General features: G+C 42.9%; 1 protein-coding gene across 1 annotated transcript in view; it reads right to left on the bottom strand.

Moving 5' to 3' along the window:
• Positions 1-26,298, bottom strand: part of NFX1 (nuclear transcription factor, X-box binding 1) — a 1,622,551-nt gene that overhangs the window by 788,306 nt on the left and 807,947 nt on the right. The window contains exon 13 of the mRNA XM_044065583.1: positions 7,901-7,980. Within this exon, the coding sequence (XP_043921518.1) occupies positions 7,901-7,980 (80 nt within the window). The remainder of the gene's footprint in view (positions 1-7,900; positions 7,981-26,298) is intronic.

The raw sequence follows: 26,298 nt of genomic DNA, 5'->3' as shown, positions 1-26,298 counted from the left end.
TTAGCCAGGCATGCCTCCGAATTACTGCCCCAGTCATAGCTGATCTAAATGAAGCCTCCAGTGCATCATAGCCACATTTTAAGAAATGATTACTGACCTGCTGAGAGTCGTGTACCAAATCCTGAAGGGACTTACGGTCTAAAAGTTCAGGAGAAGAAAGCTTTTTATTCAGCTGATCTAACAAATATTTCTGGTACTGTATCATATGGAATTGACAGTTTAATGCCCTGGCAGAAAGAGTAGCAGATGTATAAACCTTTTTACCCCATCTCTCTAATGCTCTTGACTCTCTTTCAGAGGGTAAGGTTTTTTTGGCTGTGGCAGCTGCAACACCTTGTGGGCCCTGAGAAATAGTTTCTGGGTCTGCAGCATGGGCTTTATACAAGTGGAAGTGAGAATCCGGGACCCTGTAATATCTGTCAGGTTTGGCAGGGGCCGGGGGAAGAGAATCAGGGGCAGAACTGACATCATTATACGCATCATCTACAGTTAGCACAGGTGGTATGGCTAAAGGCCTATGCTGTGGCAAATGTAAAAATGTCCTTAATCTTTTTCTAGAATCAGAAAAATCCTGACCCTGCCATTGAAAGTGTTCCCTCATTGAGTGTAAAGTCTCCCCAAAGGAAAATTCTTCAGGAGGGAGGCAGAAGGAATAGAGTCTTCTGCATCTGAATCCTCATAAGGTGAATATGGCCCTTCCTGATGGTCTGATAAATCGGATCCATCTGAGGAGTAATCAGAGGAGAGAGGTTCAGGGGGTTCAGTCCTAGGCCTTTTGTCTGGAGGAGGGTGGGAGGCCCTGTCTGGGTGAGGTTGGGAACCCCTAATCAAAGATATAAGGTCCTCAGCAAGGCTGAGAATCTGAGAACTTGAGGAAGGTCTCTGAGAAGTAGATTTGGCAGGTAAAGCTTTTGAAATTTTGGCAGCTTTAGCCCTGGAGAAGGCCTTAATAGACATAGAAGCAGGGGGCCTAGCTGCCCCACGTGCAGGAGTAGAAATGTCCAATAGAATGGTGTCAGACAATTCTTGTGCGCTTGCTTCTTCGGTAGGGATTTCTGAAGCCGACTCAGCCGGGGCCGCTCTGGCCTCGGTTGTCGGAGGTATGTTTTCGGCAGAAGTAAGAACCGAGGACTCTGTTTCAGCCGAAACAGAGACACTTGCGGTAGGCCTAACCGTGGTTTCAGCCAAAACCGCGGGCCGCGAGTGTCTGTCCTTTTCCTTGCGTTTTTTGGCCAAATGCGTAGTCGGAGTATCCGACGGCATTTTATATGCAAAAGCGGATCCAAAAAACTCTTCTGCAAACTCCGACCGACGTCTAAGAGTCCGTCGGTTGAAGGAGGCACAGGCTAAACAAGCTGATACGTCGTGGTCTGGGCCTAAGCAAGGACGGCAGTAAGAATGGAAATCCTTATGAGGTATTTGTTTCCCACAAGTTAAACAATTATTTACTTTGTCTGACATCGGCTGAGGCAAGAAAGAGTCCCCAACGGGGTACTAAGCTTTTTTAGAAGTCTTCGGTAGCTGAAATCTCTGGATCTGACCGACCGGCACTTGCGAACAGCTTCTGCCGGGCACCGCGGCAAGAAAGACTGGGGAAAATGGCGTCGGCTGATGCCTTTATACCCCAGAAGCTCTGACGTCGGGGAAAGTGCGACATCAGCCGAGGCCAGACCCAGACTTTGGAATCCGGCCGACCGAAGGGCTGCCTGAGGCAGGACAACCCATATGTTATGACTACAGATGCATCCTTGAAGGACATCATCTGGAAGGGATTTGCTCGACAGTAAGGGGGGTTGAGAGAAGGGAATTTTGTAACCTCCGGATATAACTGACCGTACCCATTTGTCTTGCGTTAAATTTTGCCAGGTTTATGGGGACAGTGAAAGTCTTCCCCCGACTGCCTCCAGAGGCGGGCAGCAGGGAAACCCTTCAGGGATGCTGAAAGGGGTTTTCAGAGAAGGATTCTCTGTTGCCCTGGTTCTGCAGACCCCCCCTCTGCCATGAGGGCGGCATCTATTGTTGTTATTTCCCCCTCTGCTCCTGGAGAAAAAAATCGCTACGTGTGTCAGGCGAGGCTCCCTGGGATTTGCGGAACCACATTTTACCACTCTTCTGACCCTTGGGGTATGGTCTGGAAGGAGTGGAAAAATGGACTCCCATGGCAGAGAGAGTCTTGCCTTCTTGCTCACACCTAGTCAAAGTGTCTTTCACCTGGGGTCCAAAAAGAAAGGACCATCAAAGGGGGTGTTGGTGAATGAAGCTCTAAAGGATTCCGCAAAGTTACACAGCCGCATCCATGCAAGTCTCCTAAGGGCCACGCCCATACCTGCGGCTCTACTCACACCATCGGCTGCATAAGAAATGAGCCTCATGGAAGAGTTGACTACAGAATTAAGAGTCGCCAGCTGGGAAGCCACTTTAGCTTGAGCCCCCTCAGCTGATGGATCTTGAAGGGTATCTCCGAGCATTTTAAGGGGATCCCTCTGAAGCCGGGTAAAGTGGCATAATTAGTTCAGTGACCTCATTGAAAAGGTCGCTGAAGCAAACATTCGCTTCCCGTATCTGTCCATGGTCCTAGAATCCTTGTTAGGAGGATGGACAGATGAAGAGGTTTCCGCTAACTCTTTTTTGGTGGCTGCTGCTACCACCATGGCATCAACAGGAACACCTTTTGTAAGGAACTGCTTATCATGGAGTGCTGTGATGAACTTGCCAGGTCTCCTTGGAGTTGGTTCCACTGTTATCTGGGGCTGACCAGGCCTTTCGAGCACCATGGACATAAGTGGATCGAAAGCCACCACAGACATAAGTGGATCGAAAGGCGGAGAAACCCAGGAGGTGGAAGGTCGAGAACCGAACGCATCCAGGAATACAGACTCATCCTTGGTAGGGGCGAGGGGATTCCAGTTCCCGCTCTGCTTAAGCATTTCGAGGATGTCCAAAAAGGAAACATCTTCAGAGGGGGGATCTCGGGGACCCTTCCGAATCATGCAAGTCTGTATCCGAAGTGACAGACTCAGGGGAGTCAATGTGTTTCCTCTTGCACTTCTTACGAGGGGGCTCCTCTGAATGTTCAGCCGAGGCCTCGGAAGAAGAGGAAACACCCAGTGGGGTGCCCTGGAGCGCCGGCTCCCCACACTTAGGGTCTGGAGGAGGAGCAGAAGTTGGCACAGGCACTACAGGGGACGGAGCCAATGGGGCCGCTAGTGGAGCTGACTCAGTGGCCAGCACACTCCTCATGACATCGAAGGTGTCCCTGCCACGATGCAGAGAAGGCTCCGGTTCAGAGGAAATCAGAATCCTTCTCCGCACCAAGGGAGATGGCTCCGAGGCTGATGTAGGAGCCGAGCTCACCTGCGCCGAAGCTCCGAGAGGGAGAACGGGGTTGGACAAGGGTCTGATGCCACTCACCCCCTCAGAGCGGACGAGGGAGCCCCGGCACCCAGATCCCTCGACGGACGGCACCATCGAGGGAATCGGAGCAGACGACGGAACCGAAGGAGATAAAGTAATCGGAGCCGACGGTTCCACTACTCGAACCCCAAAGAACTCTGGCTCCGAGCTCAATAGAGTCGGAGGAGGAACATCGATAGAAGTGGACAGAGCAGACACCTGTTGAGGAGGGCTGGACAACATCCTGGCAAGTGCCTGCGACTTTAGCAACCTACTGACCACTCTCTCCACGTCGTGATCAGAGCCTAGAGGATTGAGAGGAGTGAGATGATCTGTGACTGCGCTCGCTTTGCAGCAGGGGAGACCGGGGAGCCGAATGTATGGATTCCAGAGAAGGGGACCTCAGCCTCTTGTGGCTCCGCGAAGGCTCCGAAGTTTCTGATGGAGCCAACGGGGAGATAGTCTTATCGGCTCGGCTCCAGCCAGAACCGAAGTAGCAGGTAGAGTCTGAACCAAAGACAGCTCCGAACTTGGAGCTGACGATTTGGTAGATTTAGGGGATTTCACAGGCTGAGTCTTGGCTGGTGAATCCTGGGGCTTTAAAAGGCCCCTAAGAATAAGCTTATTCTTACGCTCCTGCAGAACTCTTGGACTAAATGCATGGCAGATAGAACAAGAGCCCTGCAGGTGCACAGCGCCTAAACAATAGACGCAAGAAGTGTGCCCATCTGTCAGAGACATTTTCTGACAGCATGAGTCACACTTCTTGAACCCAGACACCTTGGATTCTTTGGACATCCTGTAACAAAAAATACAATAGCTAACCAAACAAAAAATACAGTCTAAAGAGAAAAACACAGTACACTACAGACTAAAGCTAATTTTTTTTTTTTTTTTTTAAATAGGAAATCCTCTAACTCAAATGGCTAGCCTATAAGGAAGATAGAAGGAAAGCCTCTAACTTAAACGGCTAACCTGACAGGAATAAGGAGGGGGGGGGGGGGAGAACTCTCTAAATTAAACGAGTTCTAAACAGATGGAAAGGAAGCTACAAATACACACTTAGCTAACACAACAAATATAAGACTAAAACTAACAAAAAATCCCTAGGAAGACTATTTCAAGTAAAAAAGTTCTATAAATAAACTTTATACAAGCCTGAGCCAGAAAAACGACACCTCACAGCTGAAGCGGCAAATGAGATCTGGGTAGCTAGCGCTAGGCATCATGGGATAAGGGGTAGCCTTGAGCCAGTAAACAGCTCTCGAGCTATAGAAGATGGCAGAGTCAGAGCAGGGGATCGGCTCCGATCCCCAACCAGCAAGAACGAAGGCGAGACAGACAACTTAACATCAATTGTTCACAATTATGAATTAAGTATGATAGGTCAAACGGTTTCCAGGTCCTGAGAATGTTGGCACCAAAGATTTAAGTACCACTGAAGTTTCCTCATATGCAGTCTGGCATATGGAATTAGTAGAATACAAAAAGCCATGAACCCTAGGGCCTGCAGGATTTTCCTTGCAGATAGCTGGTTATGGTGGCCATTTGAGTGAAGTAGCCTGTCAGACAGGCTTGTTTTTCTGGAGTAAGGAATGCCACCTGGGATGCTGTGTGTTCAAGCTTGCTCCCAGGAATACAATCTTTTGACTGAGGACTAGTTTTGATTTCTGTTTATTGAAAGTATACCCCAGGGAGGTTAGAAGATTCTTTACAAATGCCAGGTGCTGCAACAGCTTTTCCTGACTGTCTGCCTGATTCAGGCAGTCATCCAAGTACGGGTAAATCTGAATCTTTCTCTGTCTGCAATAGGCAATGGCTGGAGCCAGACATTTTGTGAAGACTCTGGGAGCAGTGATAAGCCAAAGGGAAGTGCAGAGAACTGATAATGCATAGATCCTGCCCTGAAATGCAGGTATTTCCTGCATGAGTCCCCGATAGGGATGTGCAGATAGGCTTTTCTTTAGGTCTAGGGTAGTTAACCAGGCATCTTTGGACAGCATAGGAAGAAGCTGCTGAAGGGTGAATATTCTGAATTTTGGTACCACCAGGAAGGTGTTTAGAATGGAAAGATCTAGGATTGGGTGCCAAGTGTCCTCTTTTCTGGGTACCAGGAAAAGTCTGGAATACAACCCTTGACCTATCTGCTCTGTAGTAACAGGTTGAATTGCCCTTATGGAGAGCAGGGATTGAACTTGGTTTTGTGCCTCTGCCCACTGGTTTGGAGGAAGGTCTGGGAACCCCTTTGGGGTTGGCAGTGAGTGGAAGTAAAATTTGTACCCCTGGGATACAATGTTGAGGACCCATCGGTCTTTGGTGATGGAGGTCCAGTTTTTTGCATAATGGGCAAAGTTTTCCTCCTAGGGACATGAGCAATTGGGCAGACATGAGGAGTGGAGCTGAGAAGTCATTGTGAATTATTTCCGTAAGGGGGTGAGGGGGTGGCTTAGCACTCTCTGTTTTAGAAGTAGAAGCACTCCATTGCTTAGATCTTTTCATACCCTGAGACTGTAATCTGAGGGGGGGATCTGTTTCCCCGGGTCTTGTTTGAGATGGCCTTGAGGGGGCTGGAAAGGACCAATGTTTCCAGGGGCAATGCCTACTGAATCCTGGAGGCTGCACTTGCAAAAAATCTTTGTCTGCATAGACTTAGCTTTTTTGCCATCTTTTTTAGAACCTCTTCTGCTTTGGTGCCAAACAGATTATCCTTGTTCAAAGGAGTATCTTGCAATTTGCCTTCTTAGTAGAGAACCAGTGACTGCTGCCCTGCAAGATGCTTCTATTCTTTGTTTTCTGCACAGTTTGTAAAGGTAGACAATTTTTGCTTAAGTTCCATAATATGTTGCTGGTACTTCAGCATGTGAAGCTGGAAATTCAATGCCCTAATGGCGAGAGTTGCAGAGGTGTATACTTTTTTACCCCATCTGTCTAAAGTTCGGGAATCTCTGTCCGAAGGGGAGCGATTCTTAGCTGTGGTTGCTTTTATACCTTTAGGCCCCTGGGAAATGACCTCTGGGTCAGCAGTAGGATTTTTGAAAAGAAATTTGTGAGAGTCATGGACTTTGTAGTACTTGTCTGATTTCCTTGGAGCAGGGGGTAAAGTAGCAGGAGTTGGACTGGATTCCATAAAGACATCTACAACATCCAGAACTGGAGGGATTGCTAAAGGTCTATGTTGTGGCAAATCTAAAAATTCTCTGAGTCTCTTTTTGGACCGAGGATAATCCTGGCATTCCCAGTGGAAATGATCTCTTAAAGTATGTAGGGTTTCACCAAAAGAAAAATCCTCTGGAGGAGAAGCAGAGGGAAAGGAATCCTCTGCATCTGAATGCTCATAAGCAGATAAAGGCATGTCTTCATATTCCGAATACTCAGAGTCTGACTCTTGGTCTGTTAAAGCTAATGGGGACAGGTCTCTTTTCCGCTTAGAAGAGGAAGGCTGGCTTCCCCTAATCAGCACAATCCGGTCTTCTGCCATTTTAAGCATCTGATGTTGTGGCAAGAAAGCAGGCGCTTGAGTTTGGGTCATCCTTTTTTTAGGAGCAGCTCGTACTCTTTGGCCTCAGAAACTTGGTAGTTTTAGACAGAACTGAAGATGGGAAAGTAGTCGGTTTAGGTCGAATATCGGTAATGCGAAGAACTTCCTCAGAAGCCAGTGCATGTACAGTGGCTCTGTACCCATCCAAGTTAGAGACATTCACAGTTTCCGTAATCAAAGTAGTCTCGCGGCATTACCAGACTCTGAACAGGCCTTGGTAGAGGCCTATGAATCCATGGAAGTGGGCATCAGGGGCTGCAAAAGAAACTCACTGAGTACCAGCGAACTGGCGACTACCTTAACCGTAGCATCGTCAGCAGTTTTGGACTTGTGCAGTCTTGTCTTTGTCCTTATCCTTACTTTTTTTGGAAGATCAGCAGTCGGATGGCTTACCGAAGCCATTTCGAAATACGGAGATAGAGCGCGATAGCATTTAGTGACAATAAGGGCCCGATGATGAATAGTTCGGGTGTTGAACAAAGCACAAAACCAACAGCGAGGTACATCGTGGGCTGGGCCTAAACAGGTGACGCAGAAAGAATGGAAATCTCTGTGTATTTGCTTTCCACACGTGAGACAATTGTTAACTTTTTCTGACAATCGGTTAGAGCAAGAAAAAAGGATCCCCAACAGGGTACTTAGCTTTAGAAGACTTCAGGATGACTCAATTCAGAAACGAAAACTCAGGTAGAGGCCGACCAGCACTCGTGCGAACTGCTTTTGCTTTGGGCTCGTGTCGGCTGCCTGTTTTTATACCCCTGACGACTTGACGTCAGTCCTGAAACTACAGCAACCTACGCAGAAATACCAAGTCTCTGGTATTCGGGCCGACTGAGGGCTACCTGCAGGCAGATAACCCAAGTGTGATGACTGCAACAATGAAACACGATGAACATCAGACACAGGCATAGTATTATTCTGAGAAATAGTGCATTATAAAAGAGAGAATGACTGTTACATCTTGCTTACTTCATGTTTCCCCATACACCATTTCTTCATTAGGTACGTACAAGGAGGACACTTCTCTTCACTATGGCAGTTGTGGAACACTATGTAGGGAGAAAATAAACCAGAATTAGATAATTAAGCATAAGCAGCCACTGGACTTTGAAACTTTCCAGTGCTTCCTACAGTAAATAATTAAGAATGAACTATTTTTTTTTTTTTTTTTTTTTACTAGGTATGTTTTCACCATTTATCCAAATGAATAAAGGACACCACAATATTTGACTGGGAACAGTGAATGGCGACCCACTCCTGCTGAGGTAAAATACTCCACCATCAGATGGTACTAAAACTTTGTAACATCAATTAGTTAAATGAGTGCTAAACCACTCATACACTTGGTCCTAGTTGCTAACACAAAGAGGTGGTAGACAAATGAAACAAGAAACAAAGAATGTTGGAGTAGCAAAAGAGAAAAGGGAATGAAAACAGATAAGCTTGGAAGAAATATAACACACTTTTCAACAAACCCTAGAGCTATGGTCTGGCTACTAAGCGGTTCAAAATGTTTATAAGTACAATAACTGCCTTAATTAAAGCATCATGTTACATTTCTGACTTTGAAGCAAACTATTTGGGAATGTCTGCTTAGAAGGAAACCATGCGTGTGTACTGGATCCAGGTTTACAACCTTTCAGCTCCTTCATTGGAAGTTTCAGCTACCCTTGTTCAAACTGCATTTCACAACTCTTTTTATTCTTGGTGACTTCACCTTATTATAATACTAAAGGAAATATTTAGACCTAGTCAGCTATTACACAATAAATGGCTATTAATATTCCAAAATGTGCATGCTGATTGGACAGCCCAACCAGCGTGACTGTTGTAAATCCCAGAATATACCAACAGAAAAAGGACCGTCACCCGGACTTCTTTCCCTTCTTAGTCTATAACTTTTTTTTTTTTTCAATAATAAAAAAAAAATTCAAATTCTGGACATACCAAAGTGGAAGCATGGAGGAAATACAAAGAAAATCATGTACGTTATTTAAAACTAAAGACATGTACCTGATTTTCTTTGCATTTCTGCCATTCTGTCTGTCTCCTACCCCTAAAGTAGCCCAAACATTTTTTTTAATTAAAAAACAAAAATGGAGCAATGGAGACTTTCTTTTCTCTGTTGCTCCCTTTTCAAAGCATTGATGTACTGGGTATGCATGGGAACACAAGTCCCATACACATGAGCAGTAGATCAAAACAAGGCAGCAAGATACCACCAGCCACAGAAGGACAGTATAGCGCTGTTATATAAAGAAATTATTTAAGAAAAGTAAGTCTTTTTTTCTTAAATAATAGCAATAACAGACTCTGTGGTTGTAGTATATTGAAATTTACCCACAGTTGGCTTTATTTAATCACTCGGGCTTCACCCTCGTGATCAAACCACACCAACCATGGGTAAATCTTCAATATACAACACCACGTCGGTTACTGCTTAAATATTCTACAGTGGGTACCAACTCCCATGAAGGGATTAGCATAGTTATACCATTTTAACCACAGCTTAGTAGTCACCACTGCTTTACTATACATCACATCAGTGCTCAATGACTGTGAAAGCCTAGGGCAATATTACCCATCACTATTTTAATAAGCAAATTATATTCATTCATAAACTGACATCTACCAAATGTTTTACTGTTATCTCTAAAACAGACTACAATAATGATGACTTACTTTACTTTCTTAACATGCTGTCAATGTTTCAAGACAATTATATTGATACTATTACTCATTTTATTCAAAAGCCTAGGAGAATTAAGTGTGAAATTACCAGCCTTACTGGTCGTGCTTCCCCCATCCAAATAGTCTTAAAATGATCACACATTAATAATCCTATTTGTTTAACCAGGTAGGGCCCACTGGACAAACAGTCCCCTTTCAGGAGTCACCTGAGAGCAATGACTGGTTAAGCGACTTGTTCAAGGTCACAAAGTAGGCAAAATGAAGACTGAGGGACCCACACCCTGTAGCCCAGAAACTACAGCTCACAACCTTTACCTCTGCACCAACTGCCACACTTAACAAGAAAAACAAATTATTCAAAGGAAAATTGACTTCAAAGACCACTTCCAGTTTTCCTGTTTCAGCTTAGTTCCTTTTCCCACTGCTTCAGTAAATGTCCCCTGACCTGTTACAATGGTTTGGGCTTTTCTTATTTATACCTGCAATCCAGCATCAAATTAGCTAACAGTTATGAAGTGTTTCCAGTTATGGACAGTATGGGTCTCAAATGTTTTACTGGCTGCAATAGTAAAGTTTACCAATACCCTAGTTCCACAGCCCTAAGAATCCCATTGAGACTCCAGGAACAGACGGTATTCCACTAGAAGTTGGGAAGGAAGTGATGAGGATCTAGCAGGTTTTCTTTAACAGAATTTTAAAAGGCAAGGATATATCAGAGCTAGGGAAGTAAGCTACTGTGGCTGTAAACTCCAAAAGACAGACTTCAGACCCAGCTTCACATAAACCAATTTCAAATTTAAACCTTGTCTAAAAAGTGCTCATGTTTATATTAGCTAAGAGAATGACAAAGGTGTTGCCAACACTGCCAGATATGGATCAATGTGGTTTTGTGGAGGAGAAACAAATACTTGGCACATTAAGAAAACAATCATGATTCCAAGGGAATGTAAGACACCACTTCTACTGGTGAATTTTGAGGAAGAAAAAGCATTCAATAGTCTCAGCTGGGATTTTATGGATATAACCATGGAAAATTTGCATTCCCTGATAGAAAAGTGTTAATTTTAAGAATATATGAAAGATTTCAGGCAAAAATTACAAAGAAACAGTCTCCAAAAAGTTGTGTTTGAACAGAGGAACAAGGAAGGGGTGTATGGTACTCAAGTAAACCTTATCTGTATTTGATACATCCAGAGCAGGACATTTTGATTTTGTGGAACATTTTAACACAATTTCATTTTTTTCTGAGTATAAAATTAATGAAGATACAGCTAAGGTTATAGCAGTAGCTACTAACCCAGATCCGAAGTGGCTTAGAAATCGTGGTGGGGTGTGTGTGTGTGTGTGTGTGTGTGTGGGGGGGGGGGTACTGAGAAATAAGGCTAGAAGGACCCAGGTACTAAAGGAGAACAATACAGAACATCATCATAAAGAAGCAGACAACATTTTAAAGACCAAGCCAACAAAGGAACTGAGAAAGAAGATTTTACCAACAGAGATGACTTCAAGTAAGTGGACAGAAAACATACAAGAGGAAGCTGGGATTACTGGAGAAAATCAGCAAAGCTATCAAGGTACTGGGAGCAAATAACTATGCAGAGAAAGTTAAAGTAGTATTAAGCCATGAAGAAGTTTGGATTGCAGGCCAGACACTGCCTTCAATACCAGAGATTAATAAATAAATATATGCAGAGAGTATGGGATACAGTGGGGAGTTAAGTGAAAGACCAACTATGATACAGACTTCAGTCAAGACTAAAAAAGAAGCTGTTGTTAAAAAGGGATAATAAGTACAGCAAATAAAATATTACACGGTAACTGTAAGAATTAATAAGAGGAGGTTAGGAAATATTGGGAACAGGGACTCTAAAGGTACCTTACCAGGGAACAATGGAAAGACATCTGTATAGATCAAGGGTTTGCAACAAAGTCAAGGTGATTTAGGATTTTTTCTTAGAAGTGTTTGCACATATATTTTATACCCCAAATAAACTCTGCAGACTATCTTCAGGTAGACAGCAAATGCTAGAGGTTGATGGGAAAAACAGAGGTAACTGGGAGCAGATGTTCTGGGAATGTAACAAGTTGACAGATTTTAATAACTCTTTAAAGAGTGTTTGGTCAGAAATTTTGGTGGAGCAAATTCTTGTAACTAAGGAAATGATTATTTTGACCAGGGACATTATCTACACATACTAAGGCCTTACTGACAATGGAAATCCAAACTCCTAAACCAACTCAAATTGAACTTTAACTCTCCGTCCATTCTCTAACTCCTTGTCCATTGTTTAGAACTGCTACAATTAAGAGGAGTCTAGCTAGTATTAAAATAATGGTAATGGGGCTGGTCATAACCCTTCCATATGTAGTATGCAACTTTAGGGACTACTTAGCACCAATAATAAGAGCAATTTTAATATATTACATTCTACTCTAGTTTCCAGCTCATGGAAAATCTGCCATGCAACTCCAAGACATAAATGACCACCCTATGTGTTTGACCAGTTCTTGGCAAATATTTTGAGAGGTTTATGACTGATCTGATAAATATCAACGGTGAATGAGAACAAGGTGATATATTCCTGCACATGTTTAAGGGTAAACAAACCAACTAACCTAACTGAATTTTACGCAGAGACATCACACATCATGGATGAAAATATTATAACATGCGTCGTATACATGGCTATGGCCAAAACATTTGATTCTTTATCTTTTAAAGTAATATTTAAGGCTATGACATGCTGTTATTAATCTTTATACCATAAGGTGGATTATATCTTGTGCAGACAATCAGAGCACAGTCTTCGATTCCACGGGGCTTAGTCTTATATTTTTCTACTTCTCCCAGGGACAGATACTGCTGAATAATGTGAAGAACAGCTTCATGATTTCCAGTGACTAAGATGTAGTGAATATTAACTTCTGGCAATTAGTTCTTGAGACAAGACTACACATTTGAAATATATTGCAGATAAATATCCTGTGATGTATTTTGCTAAGTCACATGTCAATCATCAGATTATTCCCTTATCAGCAACTCTGAATGTTGTTATAGTTTATAGGATCTAGGTGTCTTAATTACTAATAATTATTTTAGTAAACACACTGATACAATAAAATGCAAAGTGATGCGGCAACTAGGAGTTAAGAATTTTAGTACCAGGACTAATTATGAAACACTGATTTATTGTTCATATAGTTATCCTACTGGAGTGCAACAGCAATTTCTGAATTTATAACAAGTCAGCTTAACACACTTGAAAGTGTGCAAAAAATGTTTACCAAGGCTTTTTCCATGCATTAAACACATCTCAAAGATAGGTGTACTGATCTAAACTTACACACCCTACATTACAGTTACATATGGGGCACATTTTTATTTGGGCAAAATATTACTCTATGATCAGTTTTTATAAGGCAGCTTGGTTATTATGGGAGATATGCAGCACAGTGAATTCCGAGGAAAGGGTAGTTTTCTAGTACCCCATTTTTTCCAATTTAACTTTCACGGAGCACCACAGTATACAAGATCATTTGCAGCTCCAAAAGATGCGAAGAAAATCAACCTTCTGGAAATCACAGTATTTATTTAAAACAGTTGGGGCAAGATAAAAAAAAATGTTATGTTTTACCATAATGCTCCATCTGTGTTGTTTATCTTCTTTCATTCATCACTGACTGTTTTGGTTCCGAGTCTGCCTTTTTACCAAGCTCACACCAGTCAAACACACTCGAACTAAGCTTCTACCCAGAATGCCCCCCCCCCCGTTACCTCAGACTGAGTTTGCTAGAGATAGAGAAGTAAAGCCGAGGCCGTTATGGTAAGACAGAACTTCTTTACCTGACGTTGTTAATCTTCTTTCCATTCATCACTGATGGGACAGAGTCCCAAGCTACCTTGAGGCCCATGGGTGACCCTTACGGAAGAACATTCCTGAGTACCACTGAGCCGAAGGCAGCTCTTCCTCTGAAGACCAAGTCCAATTTGTAATGACTGATAAAGGTATGAGGCTTAGCCCAAGTGGCCGCTGTGCAAATGTCATCCATGGAAGCCCTGGAATGGAAAGCTACAGATGTTGCCATAGACCTAGTGTAGTGAGCTTTAACTTCTGGCATAAATTCTTTTATGAGGGAATGGATGAAAATTATGCAGTCCCTTAGCCATTTTAATAATGTAACCTTGGAAACAGCATTCCCCATTCTAGGCCCAAAAAAAGAGATTAAAAGCTGATCAGACTTATGGATAGGTTTGGTCCTGTCTAGGTAAAATCTCAGTTGCCTATGTACATCCAAGGAGTGTAGGCAATACTCTCCTTTACTGGAAAAATTCAGAAAGTACACTGGTAGGTCAATGGCCTGGTTAATGGAAAATTCAGAAACAACTTTGGAAAGGAAGGATGGATTCATCCGAAGTGATACTCTTGTCTTTATGGAAGACCAGATAGGCCCTCTTAATACACAATGCCTACAGCTCAGAGACCCATCTGGCTGACATGATGGCTACTATGAATAACAAAAAGAATAGCTGCAGAATAGCCAATAACAAGTCCACCTGTCTGCAATAAAAACGACTTTAATCGATCCAACAAGCATAAACAAACTTTAAACAGGAGTGATAAGCACTTTCGCCACTAGGACTTCAACAGATCTAGTGATACTACATACAAAAGGCTTTAAATACATCTGGGTACACGTCATGTGACTGCCAATTAATTAATTATCATTTTAAAAAACATATATACAAGTTCATTCACTAAAAATATTAAAACTATGAAACTGTAGTACAAATAAGTTTCCATATTAAAATACATGTACACATACACAATAATGCCCTTGCCTACCCATTGTACTAATTATGAATTACAAAATACCAGCCCTGAATTTCAATTCAGGTTTGATGCTGATGTTTTCATTAAGCCCTGGATATAAAACGGAATTTAATTTAAATTGCCATTTGGATTCTGCCCTCAACAATAAATTCTTCCAATCTCCCCCTCTTACGTTTTTGGGCACAATCTCCAAAATAGCAAACTTAAAATTGTGATTGGGGTGTGCCTTAATATGTTTACTTAAAGCGTTTTTATCATCATTCTTACTTATACAATACAGGTGGTCTATTTAGCAACCTGTATGGTATGCTCTTGTTATTACGTGGGGAAGACAGAAAGAAAATTGAACCGCAGGATTTACGAACACCTGTATTGTATAAGTAAGAATGACTTGGTTCCTCCTTGCTTGAAGACATACCAGATTCACTGACATGTTGTCCGACTGAATTGGAATTGTCCCAGAAGGGAAAAATGAATGAAAAGCCTGCAGCACTAACAGCACCGCTCTCAGTTCCAGAACGTTGATATGCAGGTGGGCCTCTGTGGTGGACCATGTGCCTTGGACGGTCTTTCCCTGGAAATGCTCCCCTACCCCACCACCTGATCAGGGAAGCATCCATGGTCACAATGGCCCTGGGCTGAGAAGACTGAAACGGGCGACTCCAAAAGTTCTGCGTCTGGCCTCATCCACCAAAGGAGGTAGTGCTTGCAGGAGTTGGTTATTTGAATCTGGTAACTAATGGGGTGTGATAGTTCAGGAACCACTAACAAAGAAGAAGCCATTGTAGGATTCGCATGTGTAGCTTCACTAGGGGCACTATTGGAATCGAAGCTGCCATGGATCCTAGGGCCTGAAGAATTTCTCTTGCTGAAACTTTTGTTTGACAAAGTACCACTCGGAGTTGGAGCCTCAGTCACTGTAGTCTGTGATTTGGGAGTGACACTAGACAGGACCGGGTACTGAACACTGCTACAATGAATTCTATTTGTTGTGTAGGAGCAAAGTTTGACTTCTCCCAATGTATGGCTACTCCCAAAACTTTTACCAGAGAGTAGAATCCAGTGCTGTTACCAGAAGATGGCTCTGTGGGGGCGGTGAGGAGCCAGTCGTCCAGCTATGGAAACGCCCAGAATCCTTGTAGTATCATGTGAGCTGTGACCACTGCCATGCACTTCGTGAACACTCCGGGAGCTGTAGAGAGACCAAACGGCAGGGCACAAAACTGATAATGACTGGCCCTAGCCAGAAGTGAAGCAGACTCCTGGAGCGTTTGTCCATTTTGATGTGGTAACACTCATCTCGGCGATCTAGTGAGCACATCCAATCGCCTTCCCTTAAAAAAGGGAGAATGGACTGAACCGTGACATCTGGAATTTGGTTTGGGTGATGGACTAGTTTAAGCTGCTGAGATCCAAAATGGGTCACCAGTCCCGTCTTTTTTAGCACCAAAAAGAATCATAAGTAGAATCTGGCCCCATGTTTGTTTGGTGGGACTGGTTGGATGACTTTTTTGAAACAGCTTTATTATCTCTGAAGCTGCTTCTTCCCTTTGACTGGGGGGAACATTGGTAAGCTTTTTTGGAAGATTTGGTTGACAAGAAAGGGGAATGGTGTAACCTCTGGTGATTATACTCTGCTCCCAATGATCAGTGGTAATAGATTGCCAGGCAGCTTGGTGCAGAGAAAAACGACCCCCCGACTGCTTCCAGAGGTAAACAATCGGGCTGCTCCTCGGGACCGCTGGTAAGGCTTTCCAGAGGAGTCGTCCCTGGAATCTTGGTTACGAGGACCCCCTCTGCCGCTGTAGGTGCTTCTTCCAGAATTGTTTTCCCCTCTGCTCCCAGGGGTATCACCATGTGCGGCACGGAAAGGACCCTGACATTTTTTGTGCCACATTTGCCCACTCCTCTGAATCCTGGAGAAAGTAGGCTGAGGGTTGGAAAATCGTAGGCTTATGGCAGACAGGGTCTTGCCATCTTGCTCACACCTGCCTAGTGTGTCCTTCACTTTGGAGTCAAAAAGGGATGATGCTTCGATGGGAGCATTCAAAAAGGAAGACTTGAAGGGGTCCACAAGGTCACAAATGAGCATCCAGGCATGATGATGATGCCTCATGGCAATGCTTGAACCCGCTGCTCTAGCCGCCCCTTCGATCGCATGTGATAGCAACCTCATGGAAGAGTTGGAGATGGACTCCAGGGTTGCGAGCTGCGAGACCACTTTGTCCCTGACCGCGTCAGACAGCTGTCCTGCGAGGGTCCCAGAGAGTTCAGAGATCAATTCCTTCTGGTGCCTCGTAGAATGTACCAAATAGTTCAGTGACCGTATAGCAAAGGCCCTGGATGCAAAAACTCGCTTCAAGTCTGTCCACCTGGGACTCTGTTGGGTGAGTGGACAACAGGACTTTCCTCAGTCAAGTCCTTTTCCGTGGCCGCCACCACCACAGCATCAACTGGTAACCCTAGGGATCAATGCAGGTTCTCCTCGGGAGGGGAAAGAATTTTGTCAGGTCTCTGAGGGATCGCCCTCAATGGAATCAGGGTTCTTCAGAGCACGCTGCACGACGAGCTCATCAGCAGGCTGGGTCACCCAAGAGGTAGAAGGCCGGCATGGAAAGCCTGCAGGAACACGGACTCCTCAGACGAAGGGTTGTAGGCTTCCAGTCACCTCTTTGTTTTAGCATTTCCAGGATGTCTTTGAAGAAGACATCATCAGAAGCTGACCGTGGGGACCCTTAATCATCTTCTTAATTAAAGACTCCTCGGGTGTGTCCCTGTGCTTCCTCTTGCATGTCCTCTTTCGAGGGGGCTCCTCAGTGGGGGTCTCTGAGGAGGACTTGGAAGAGCGGGTACCCTGAACAGGTGTGTCCTCTGCAGCTTCTCTGCCTGGTGCCCCAGGGGGTGGTGGTCTGTGGCAACTGTAGCTGAGGGCGAGAAAACTGGGGTTCCAATGTCAAAGGGGTGCTTCCAGAAGTGACCGCCCTCTCCATTGCATGGAAAGTAGGTCTGCCCGAAGAGGGATGGGAGCGCGGAACCGAGAAAGACAACTTCAGGACCGGGGTGTCACCCCCATCCGACGTACCCACTCCCACGGATGGAGCCTCAAGCAGGATCGGTGTAAATGTGGCTATCGGCACAGAGGACGGAACCGAAGAAAAACAGTGATCCATGCCCCGAGTCGAGGCCACCCCCCCCCCCCACAATTCTTAGACTGAGGAAGGACCGGTTCTGCAGGAACCAAAGGGGCAAACCCGAAGTCTGAGTGAGATCCACTATAGGTGCTGAGGTGATGAGTTCCGAGAAGGACGTTGCAGCAGAAGGCTTCGGAACCGAAATGGTCGGAGTGTAAAGAGTAGTTCATGGAGAAACCATCCCAAGTCCTGCAGGTGGATGGGTCTTAGAAAGTGTGGATATACTCTTGGCTGCCAACAGCTGGTCCACAAGATGCACCACATCGTGTTCTGACAGGCTCCTGGCAGATCTAGTGGATACTCCAGATGGAGAATAAAATCAGTCAATGATCTGGCCCAGGAACGGATCTATGGAAGGGGAGTATTGGATCCATAGTGCAAGGTCTAACGGCAACGAAGTCTCAAGTTTCAAGACCGGGATTAATGGGGTTAAATCCAACTTGGTCGGAAAAAGGCTTGGTGCCGAAGTGGCACTCGGAGCTGAAATGGTAAGTTCCAAAATCGTAACTGAAGAAGGCATCGAAGGCATGCCCTGAGCTGTAGTGGGAACAGGTGCCAAAGTCGTAGTAGGAGTAGTGAGGTCCATCATCGGTGCCGAAACTGGTGCCAGTATCATAGGTTTTGAGATGCTCGGAGCAGTAGAGACAAACTTACGTTCAGAGGACAACTTGGGGACCTTTGATTTCACAGGCTTACCCTGATCACCCAATGGTGAGGAGGGAACAGAGTGGGACCTCTTTTTGTCTTTTGTAGGAGGGGTTGAAACTTCCATCGCAGAAATGGCCTCTGAAAAGGAAGACTTACGTAACCCTTTCAGTATCAGTTTATTTTTGCGCTCACTAAGGGTGCGTTACTGAAACTCTGACAAATGTCACAAGGAGGTTGCACCGAAAGGTGGGGCACCCACAAACAGTATACACAATCATCATGAGAATCACTATTAGGTAAATTGCCATTACATGAAGCACAGTGCTTAAACCCTGAAGTACCTTTCTTATCAGACATTTTGACAGAGGGACACCACAGGCAAATAGTTTAACCAGTCTGTACTAATAAGTTGAACACAGTTCAAAAAAGCCACACAGTTGTATCACCATAGCGATATGTATAAGTAAAACAGAAACACCTTAAAGAAAACACGCTAACAGGCTAGGAAAGAAAGGACAAATACCAGCTATGGTAGTGAAGGAATACCAAAGGGGTAAGGGGGGAGAAGGCCGTACCAACAATGGTACTTGAAAGTTTACCAATGGTAACAATGGGTACAGCAGAGAAGAAAGATCAAGGTCTGACAGAAGAAAAAAACACTAGAGATACTCATCACTCACTAAGAGAAATTATCAAAAGTTTTCTACACAAAATATCAACTAAAGTTCCACTTCGCTGAGAGCTTGGCTGAAATGCAGCTTTACGGCTACAAAGCAAACAAGATCTGGGGTAACAGGGGGAAGGGCATTCTGGGTAGAAGCTTAAGTTGAGAGTTTTTGGCTGGCGCGAGCTTGGTAAAAAGGCTGATTCAGTTCTGAGGGCTCGGAATCTAACCCATCAGTGATGAATGGAAGAAGATTAACATCATCACGTGTTGTTTACAATTAAAAAAAACTTGTCTCTACACAATTAAAGGGGATGGATCTTGAAGTTATTTGGATGGATTGGATTATTTGGTTGAATGTGACTGTTGGATCTAGATCGGTCCAATAACTGGAGATGAGGACTTCTTTTTGGTATCTGATCAACAAAACAAACTTATAGGTATATGAAATAATTTTCTTCATTGAAAGTAGGTTCCATACAGTTTTACATGTATTTACATCATTATCACCAAGTTTAGGATCTTCCAGGATTGCAGCATTCATTTCTCAGAGCTGTCTCAGAATAATGGTATAACATTTTGGAAGGTTAAATGCCAGTCTCATCTCCGTGACAGAATGGTTCCTAAAGGGGTAAAAATCTAGTAGGCATTTCTCTTTTAGAAGAGGAAAACTACTTAGGTTGAGCATTATGTTAAGTTTAAGTTTGGATTAAGGTGGAGTGGATGTAGGGTATTGAAGGCACTGGACAGATTTAAGGTATCAGTGAGTTTTTGAAAGTTAGTTATTTTATTCTTTAAAGATATGTATTAGCTTAATGTTTTTCCGGCTCTCCTTGTTAAGTAAAGGAAGAGCTTTAGGACTGAACTTGAGACAGTCCATATCTTCTTGTTTGTGTAACAGTCAGAAATAGCCACAATTCTGCTAGAAATGATAATGTCATAATACAGTTTGAAGTGAGGGAGGATTACCCCCCCCCCTTTATTCTTAGGATACATCAGTTTTGGATGTAATTATACCTGATTTAGGAAGCCATAGAGCATCTTGAAGAATTTGTTGTGTACTATTATATTGGAGGCATTAAAAACATATAATCTTGGTAATATGTTCATCTTAACAATAGCCACTTTTGATGAGATTTATTCCATCTACAAAAATCCTGTTGTACTGTTAACCAAAGCTTTGCAATATTGCTTTGGTAAAGCAGTTTTGAGTCTTGTTGAAAGGACATTCCCAAGTACTTCAGGGAATGATTTACTTTGATTTCCACTGGCGGGGGGGGTACGTGAGAAGTTGATATGATGGGTTAATTGGGAAGACAGAAGATTTCTCTAGGTTTAATTTGTAGGTTTCATAGGTAGGTACTAGGCTACCTGCCCATTTATAAGCCTAGCCAGAATGCGTTGGCTTTCGCCTCCCCCTTACATTAGTTCCCTGTGCCTCTGTCCAGCAGAGCCACTGAAGTGATCCCCGAGGTAAACTTTGTTTCCCATCCACTCGTCAAGGTTTCTTTTGAAGAGTGTTAGCGATGAGCTCTGCCTAATGTAGATTGGAATCTTGTTCCAAAGCATGGGAAGTCTCTGGGACAGGAATCTATCCCTCCAGCACGTTCTATTTATTGTTGTGGTAAGGTTTAGATCCCTAGAGAGTGTAGCTCGAGGGGATAGGGTTTTCTTTAGGTAGAGCATTGTCCATCAATGCTGGGTTGGACATGGCCTTGTATGTCAGGCGGAGATCACCTCTGAGTAGGCGGTGTGCAACAGAGTACAGCTGGAGTTTCTTCAGTTGAGCTGCATAGGGCATCTGTTTGAGGCCAGTGATCCTCAAAGTACTTCTGTGGTCTTTCAAGCTGTTGCAGGTGTCTTGTAAGGTACATCCCAAATGTGGCGTTGTACTCTATTATGATGGGTCTGATGAGTAGAGGGGCACAATGACCTCTTTTGATCTGGATGCGAACCCTTTTGTGATTAGGTGGGCCACGTAGAAGGATTTTCTAACCACTTTGGCAAAGTGATTATCAAAGGTGAGATTACTATCTATTTGGGTCCCCAGATCCCTTATTACGTCTTCCGTATTTAGGGGACTATCACCTATGTGGTAGTTTGTGGGTACTTTGTTTTTTCCAAAGGGGATGACTATGCACTTTTTGGCATTGAGCTAGAGGCCATGATTTTGATACCAGGTATCCGTCTCAGTGAGATCCTCCTGAAGGATGTCTGTGTCAGCTGGAGAGTCAATTATAGCCCCTAGTTTGCAGTCGTCTGCGAACTTGGTCAGCATTAGTCCTCCTGTGCTTGCCTGTACCTCTGAGAAGTATATGCCGAACAGGAGGGGGTCCTAGGACTGAGCCCTGGGGAACGCCACTTGTAACCAGTTTAGAGTCGGACCTAGCTCCCACATCTCTCATCATGTGGGTTCTGTCTGTGAGCCAGTTGGCAACCCATCTTGTGACCTTATAACAGAATGGGGAATGGTGTCAAAGGCCTTAGCGAGGTCTAGGTAGGCTGTATGTACCACCATTCCCTCGTCTATAGCCTTGGTAACTGTCTCAAAGTCCACCAGGTTTAGGAGGCATGATGTGCCCTTAAAGAAGAATTGGGTAGGGTCCAGTGTTTGGAGGTTCCCAATGTCTCTGTTAATGAGTTCCATGATGATACACTTCATAGCCTTGCAGACCAAGCTAGTCAGGCTTATAGGGCGATAGTTCCCGGGGTTTGTTGTGGCTCCACCTTTGTGAAGCAGAATAACCGTTGCTATGCACCACTCTATGGGTACATAGCCTGTGGAGAGGCTGAGTTTGAACAGTGTGTTTAGGTGAGGGGTTAGTTAGTCTTTGGGCTCATGTAGGACGCAGCCTGGGACACCGTCCGGTCCCACCGATGCGGTGTTTTTGGCTTTAAAGAGGGCAGTTTTAACCTGAGTGTCTGTGATTTCGGCGACTCTACATTCTTCTGGTATGGTTATGGGCCCCTTTGGTGGTGAGGGGGTGAAGTTTGCGCTGAACCTGTCTGCCAGGATGTTGGTGATAGCGGTCGGTTAGTAGTTAGATTATTCAGAAAAAGTACCTATGAAGTTCAGAATTTTCTGTGAATCAGAACTAGGTAGTGTCGTACAAGTTTAGGTCATCTGCGAATGCTAATACAGTCCTAGTGTACACAGAACTGGAATGTGATGAAAAGTTCTGCGTAAAAAGTAAAAATATGGGCTCAATGTACAGATTAAAAAAGGTAAGGGGAATTAGTGGGCACCCTTGTCTTGTTCCATTCTTAACAGGGATCTGGGAAGAGATGGTCTTATTAATTTGTAGTGATGTACAAGCATTAGAGTATAATGTTTTAACAGACTGAATGAAGCTGGGGTATATCAAAGTGGGGTAAGACCGAAAGAAGATTTAGTTGGTCAAAAGCCTTGGAAGCATCAATTGCAAGAGCGAATAGTGAAGCATGACTTTGGTTGGAAAGGGTTTTCATAGTCTAGTGTGAGCGCATTGTCGCAGGTTTGTCTGTATTGTATAAATCCTGATTGGTTGGGTGATATAATAGACTAGGGATAATTGGTTTTAATCGGTTAGCCATTATTGTAGTGAAGATTTTGATGTCCAGGTTAATCAGGGAAATAGGTATACAGTTCCAAGGATTTTTACGGTCAGTGTGATCTTGGAGGATAAACATAGTTTTAGAGGTGTTACGATGACTAATACTACTACATTTTGCATAGCTAAATAAAATAAATTTTTGAGATTTTCTGACAAAGTTTTATACAATTCTGCTGTGAACCCATCTGGTTTCCGGGGCTTTGTTTGGTTTAGAGTGACATACAGCAGTTATTTCTTGCTCGGCAATAGGAGATTGACAGGGATTCTTTTGGTTTGGTAGCGTTTTGGAAAGTTCAGTTGATTTTGAAAATGATCCATTTCTTGTTCTGGTGGTGGGGACATTCGAACACCATAGGACTGGGACTAAAATAGCTGGACTATTTCATGGCTAGTAATATGTTTTCTCTTAATACGTTATCTCAGTTATGCTATGGGATGGTTTCCGCTGATTTATCAGTCTCACCAAGAACGTAGAGGGCATATGTGACCATTTCGAGTAATAAACTAGGGTTTTTATTTCATGAAAGGATAGACGATCTGCGGTCAGTAAATATAATTCCTTCTGAAGGTGGTCTAGTTGGCTTTCAGATTCTTGACTACAGATAACTTGCACCGTCTCCAGTTTGTTGATTTTTTAAGGAGGATTCTTTAGCACTGTGCATTTTCTTATAATTTTGTAGAGGCTCAGAGAATGTCTAACAGTAACTGGGAAGTATCACAGCTAGACAGAAGTTCATCCAACAGATCGACTTCCTGTACAATATCTTATTTTAGTAACACATTAGGATTCAAGGTCCTGTTGTATCCCCTTATTCTTAGGGTTGGCATTAGCGAAACAGTTAATGTTGAGTGCAATTTTTGAATGATCACAGAAGAATCTAGGGTCTGTATGAAAGTCAATGACCATGTTTAGAAAGACAACTGAAATTAAGAAAAAAAATCAAGTCTGGACCAGACCGAGACAGTGACAACAGAAGGTGTATTCGTCCTTTGGTGAATTTTCATTTTGGAAATTACATGGATAAAATAGATCAAAATCATTTTTTACTTCTGTAATGGCTACAGTAGCATGTGTATTGTGTGAATTTCTAATATTTGTCCTGTCTGACATGGGATCCTGGATGGTGTTCCAATCCCCCCTCCTATAAATGTAATTGTAGTCAGGATAGAGAGCATCTTATACAGAGACAAAGAATTCCTGCTGTCTAGAACAGGGGGCATACATATTTAAAAATAGTATTGGTTTATCGAGGTGGAGGCTTCAAGCAGTTACATAACACCATCTTTCTTTTGAGTCCATGTCATAATGCAAAATATTATCTTGGAAGGTTTTTTGATGATAATTGCTACCCCCACACTATATGATTTTTTTTATCAGCTGCAATAATTGTTTTAATCCACTTTTTCCTCATGTCATGTGGCCACTGCTCAGTGAGCATGTGCGTCTCTTGCAATAGAATTATATTCACTTTGGATTTAAACCCTAAATGGAAACAATTTCCTCTTTTTGTCCATTTGGACCCCCTTTACATTCCACAAATCAATAACCCAAATATTGTCATTACATGTGGACATTAATAGGAATCATTACTTGTGGACGTTAATAGGATCATTACTTGTGGGCATTAATAGGGATGGGCAAGGTAAAGTGTATGCATCTTCAATGGGTAAGAGTAGGGCATTCAACCAAAAGTGAAAACAAACAGTACCTAACTCTCCCTTCATCAATCCCATTGCTAATCATGAACCAGCACACCCCAGAAGAGTAATATAGAGCATCAGAAAGAGACAGATGCCTGACAAATCTAAATAAAGGTTGTCACTAGTACACATTTCTTTTATAACTGTTACTAGATTAAAAACATTTAAATGGGGTAAGATTAGAATAACTTTCCCAAACACGCTTAAATGCTATCACTTGGCTCCTGTTAGGCAGATGAATAGAAAATATGAGGTAAAGAGCTGAGATAGTAAGAGAGGAATACAGGGATGTAAAAATATTCTGTGAGGGTTGGCTAAGTAGCATCAACATCTACTTATCAGACCACCTAGTACACCCAAACCAGCCTCATGAGAAAATACTAAGGTTGGAATTATGAATAGAGGGCAACTCTAAGCCTGCTGTCTTGATGCATTAAAACCAACGCTAGTATAAAACTTAGCATATTTAAGATATCAGCATGTTAACGAGGTTAAAAGAACATCTTCTCACATATATCAACTATTGTTTTCCAGGAGGTGGAACAACAAGTGTACAAAATTACAAATATAGTAGCAGCACTTGTCTGTGAGAACCTGAACAAATAGTTTGGCTTATGGAGCAGACAGAGCTGTTAGCATAATGATACTACACACATTTATAAGATTAAAAAACTTGTACGGACATATGTAAAACCATGAGTCATTTTAACTCTGACACTTGGCAAATGATTACAGAATTTAAACTAGTCTACTTGTAAGCAAAGGAAGACTCTCAAAACTAAAGTTAGCAGGAGTGATAACCTGAAGTTATGATGTTTGTTAATCTAGTCCATATTTTCATATCAAGTGGTTTGATGAAGACTAGCCACAGTTCACACAGCTAAGAATCTAGTTACTAAATAATAATATTGCAATTAGAATTAAATTCCAATACTATGGATGGGTTGCATTGCAGCAATAAGGTGGAAATACTTGCAGTGCAGACAAAACTTGAACCATATCAGAACCTTGACAAATGTAATCTTCCTATAACGAACAGAACCCGGCTTCAGATCCGTCACCATAATAAACCTGAAGTATAACAATTTTATTTTATTTTACATTTGTTGACCGGGCTAGTCCAACTGGATATATGTCCATTTTCCGTAGAGGCTCAGGGAGAAAAGCTCCACAAGTTAAACAACCAATACATAAGGACAATATTTACAAAAGACATTTGAACTATTAATTAGAAAGTCACACAAAACATGTCAAAAAATGAGAAATGTTGAGAATGTACTTTATAAGCAATACAAGTGATTTTTATCATCAGAAAATCTTGTTTTTCCTTATGACTGAGCTATAGCTATCAGCATATGTTGTTCACAATAACTTTGCTCCTGCTGCAAAGTAAGTGGAATTGTCGAGGTTCAAGTCAATGTTGAGGTCACCTGCATGAGGATTTCCTTGTGAAAATTGTGAGCAATCCACTGGAGTTTTTTTTTTTTTTTTTAGCTGTATTAATGTTATTACCCATTTTAATGTACAATGCTCTAATGCATGTGGTCTGTGTAGTTTTTGCGGGGATACAGGTGGTTTGGCACTGTCGAATTTGGGAATATACATGGGGTAAGGTGTTACTTCAAAGGCATTTTTATATAAGATGGCAATGTCATGTCAATGTTTATTTTCCCTTTCTAAGGATGTTATAGCCTAGGGGTAGGATTTCATTGTCACTTACTTCCTGTTCTAGCCAGGTTTCAGTCACAAGTGTATCACAGGAGTAAAATATTAAGTATGTGTAGATTTCTTTTAGCTTGTTATGCATGCTTCTAAGGTTCAAATTAAGAATAGGCTATGCCCTTTATTTGAGAGATGTGCCATGGGGTTTTGAATTTTGCTGTGGTTATTCCATATTGATACTACTGAGCAAAACTTGGGCTACGGTGAATATCTTCAGCGAGTTTTAAAGGCAAATATGGTATGGTGACGAGTAAAATACATTTACATTTGTTTTTTACTGTCTTTTTGGGGGTTGTATGACTTGGTTTGCATATCTATAAACAAG

This window comes from Protopterus annectens, chromosome 3.part0 (genome assembly GCF_019279795.1).
Source record: "Protopterus annectens isolate FY-2018-M chromosome 3.part0, PAN1.0, whole genome shotgun sequence".
Lineage (NCBI taxonomy): Eukaryota > Metazoa > Chordata > Ceratodontiformes > Protopteridae > Protopterus > Protopterus annectens.
Note: the sequence above shows the minus strand (reverse complement) of the source record. Positions and strands in the feature narration are given on the sequence as shown.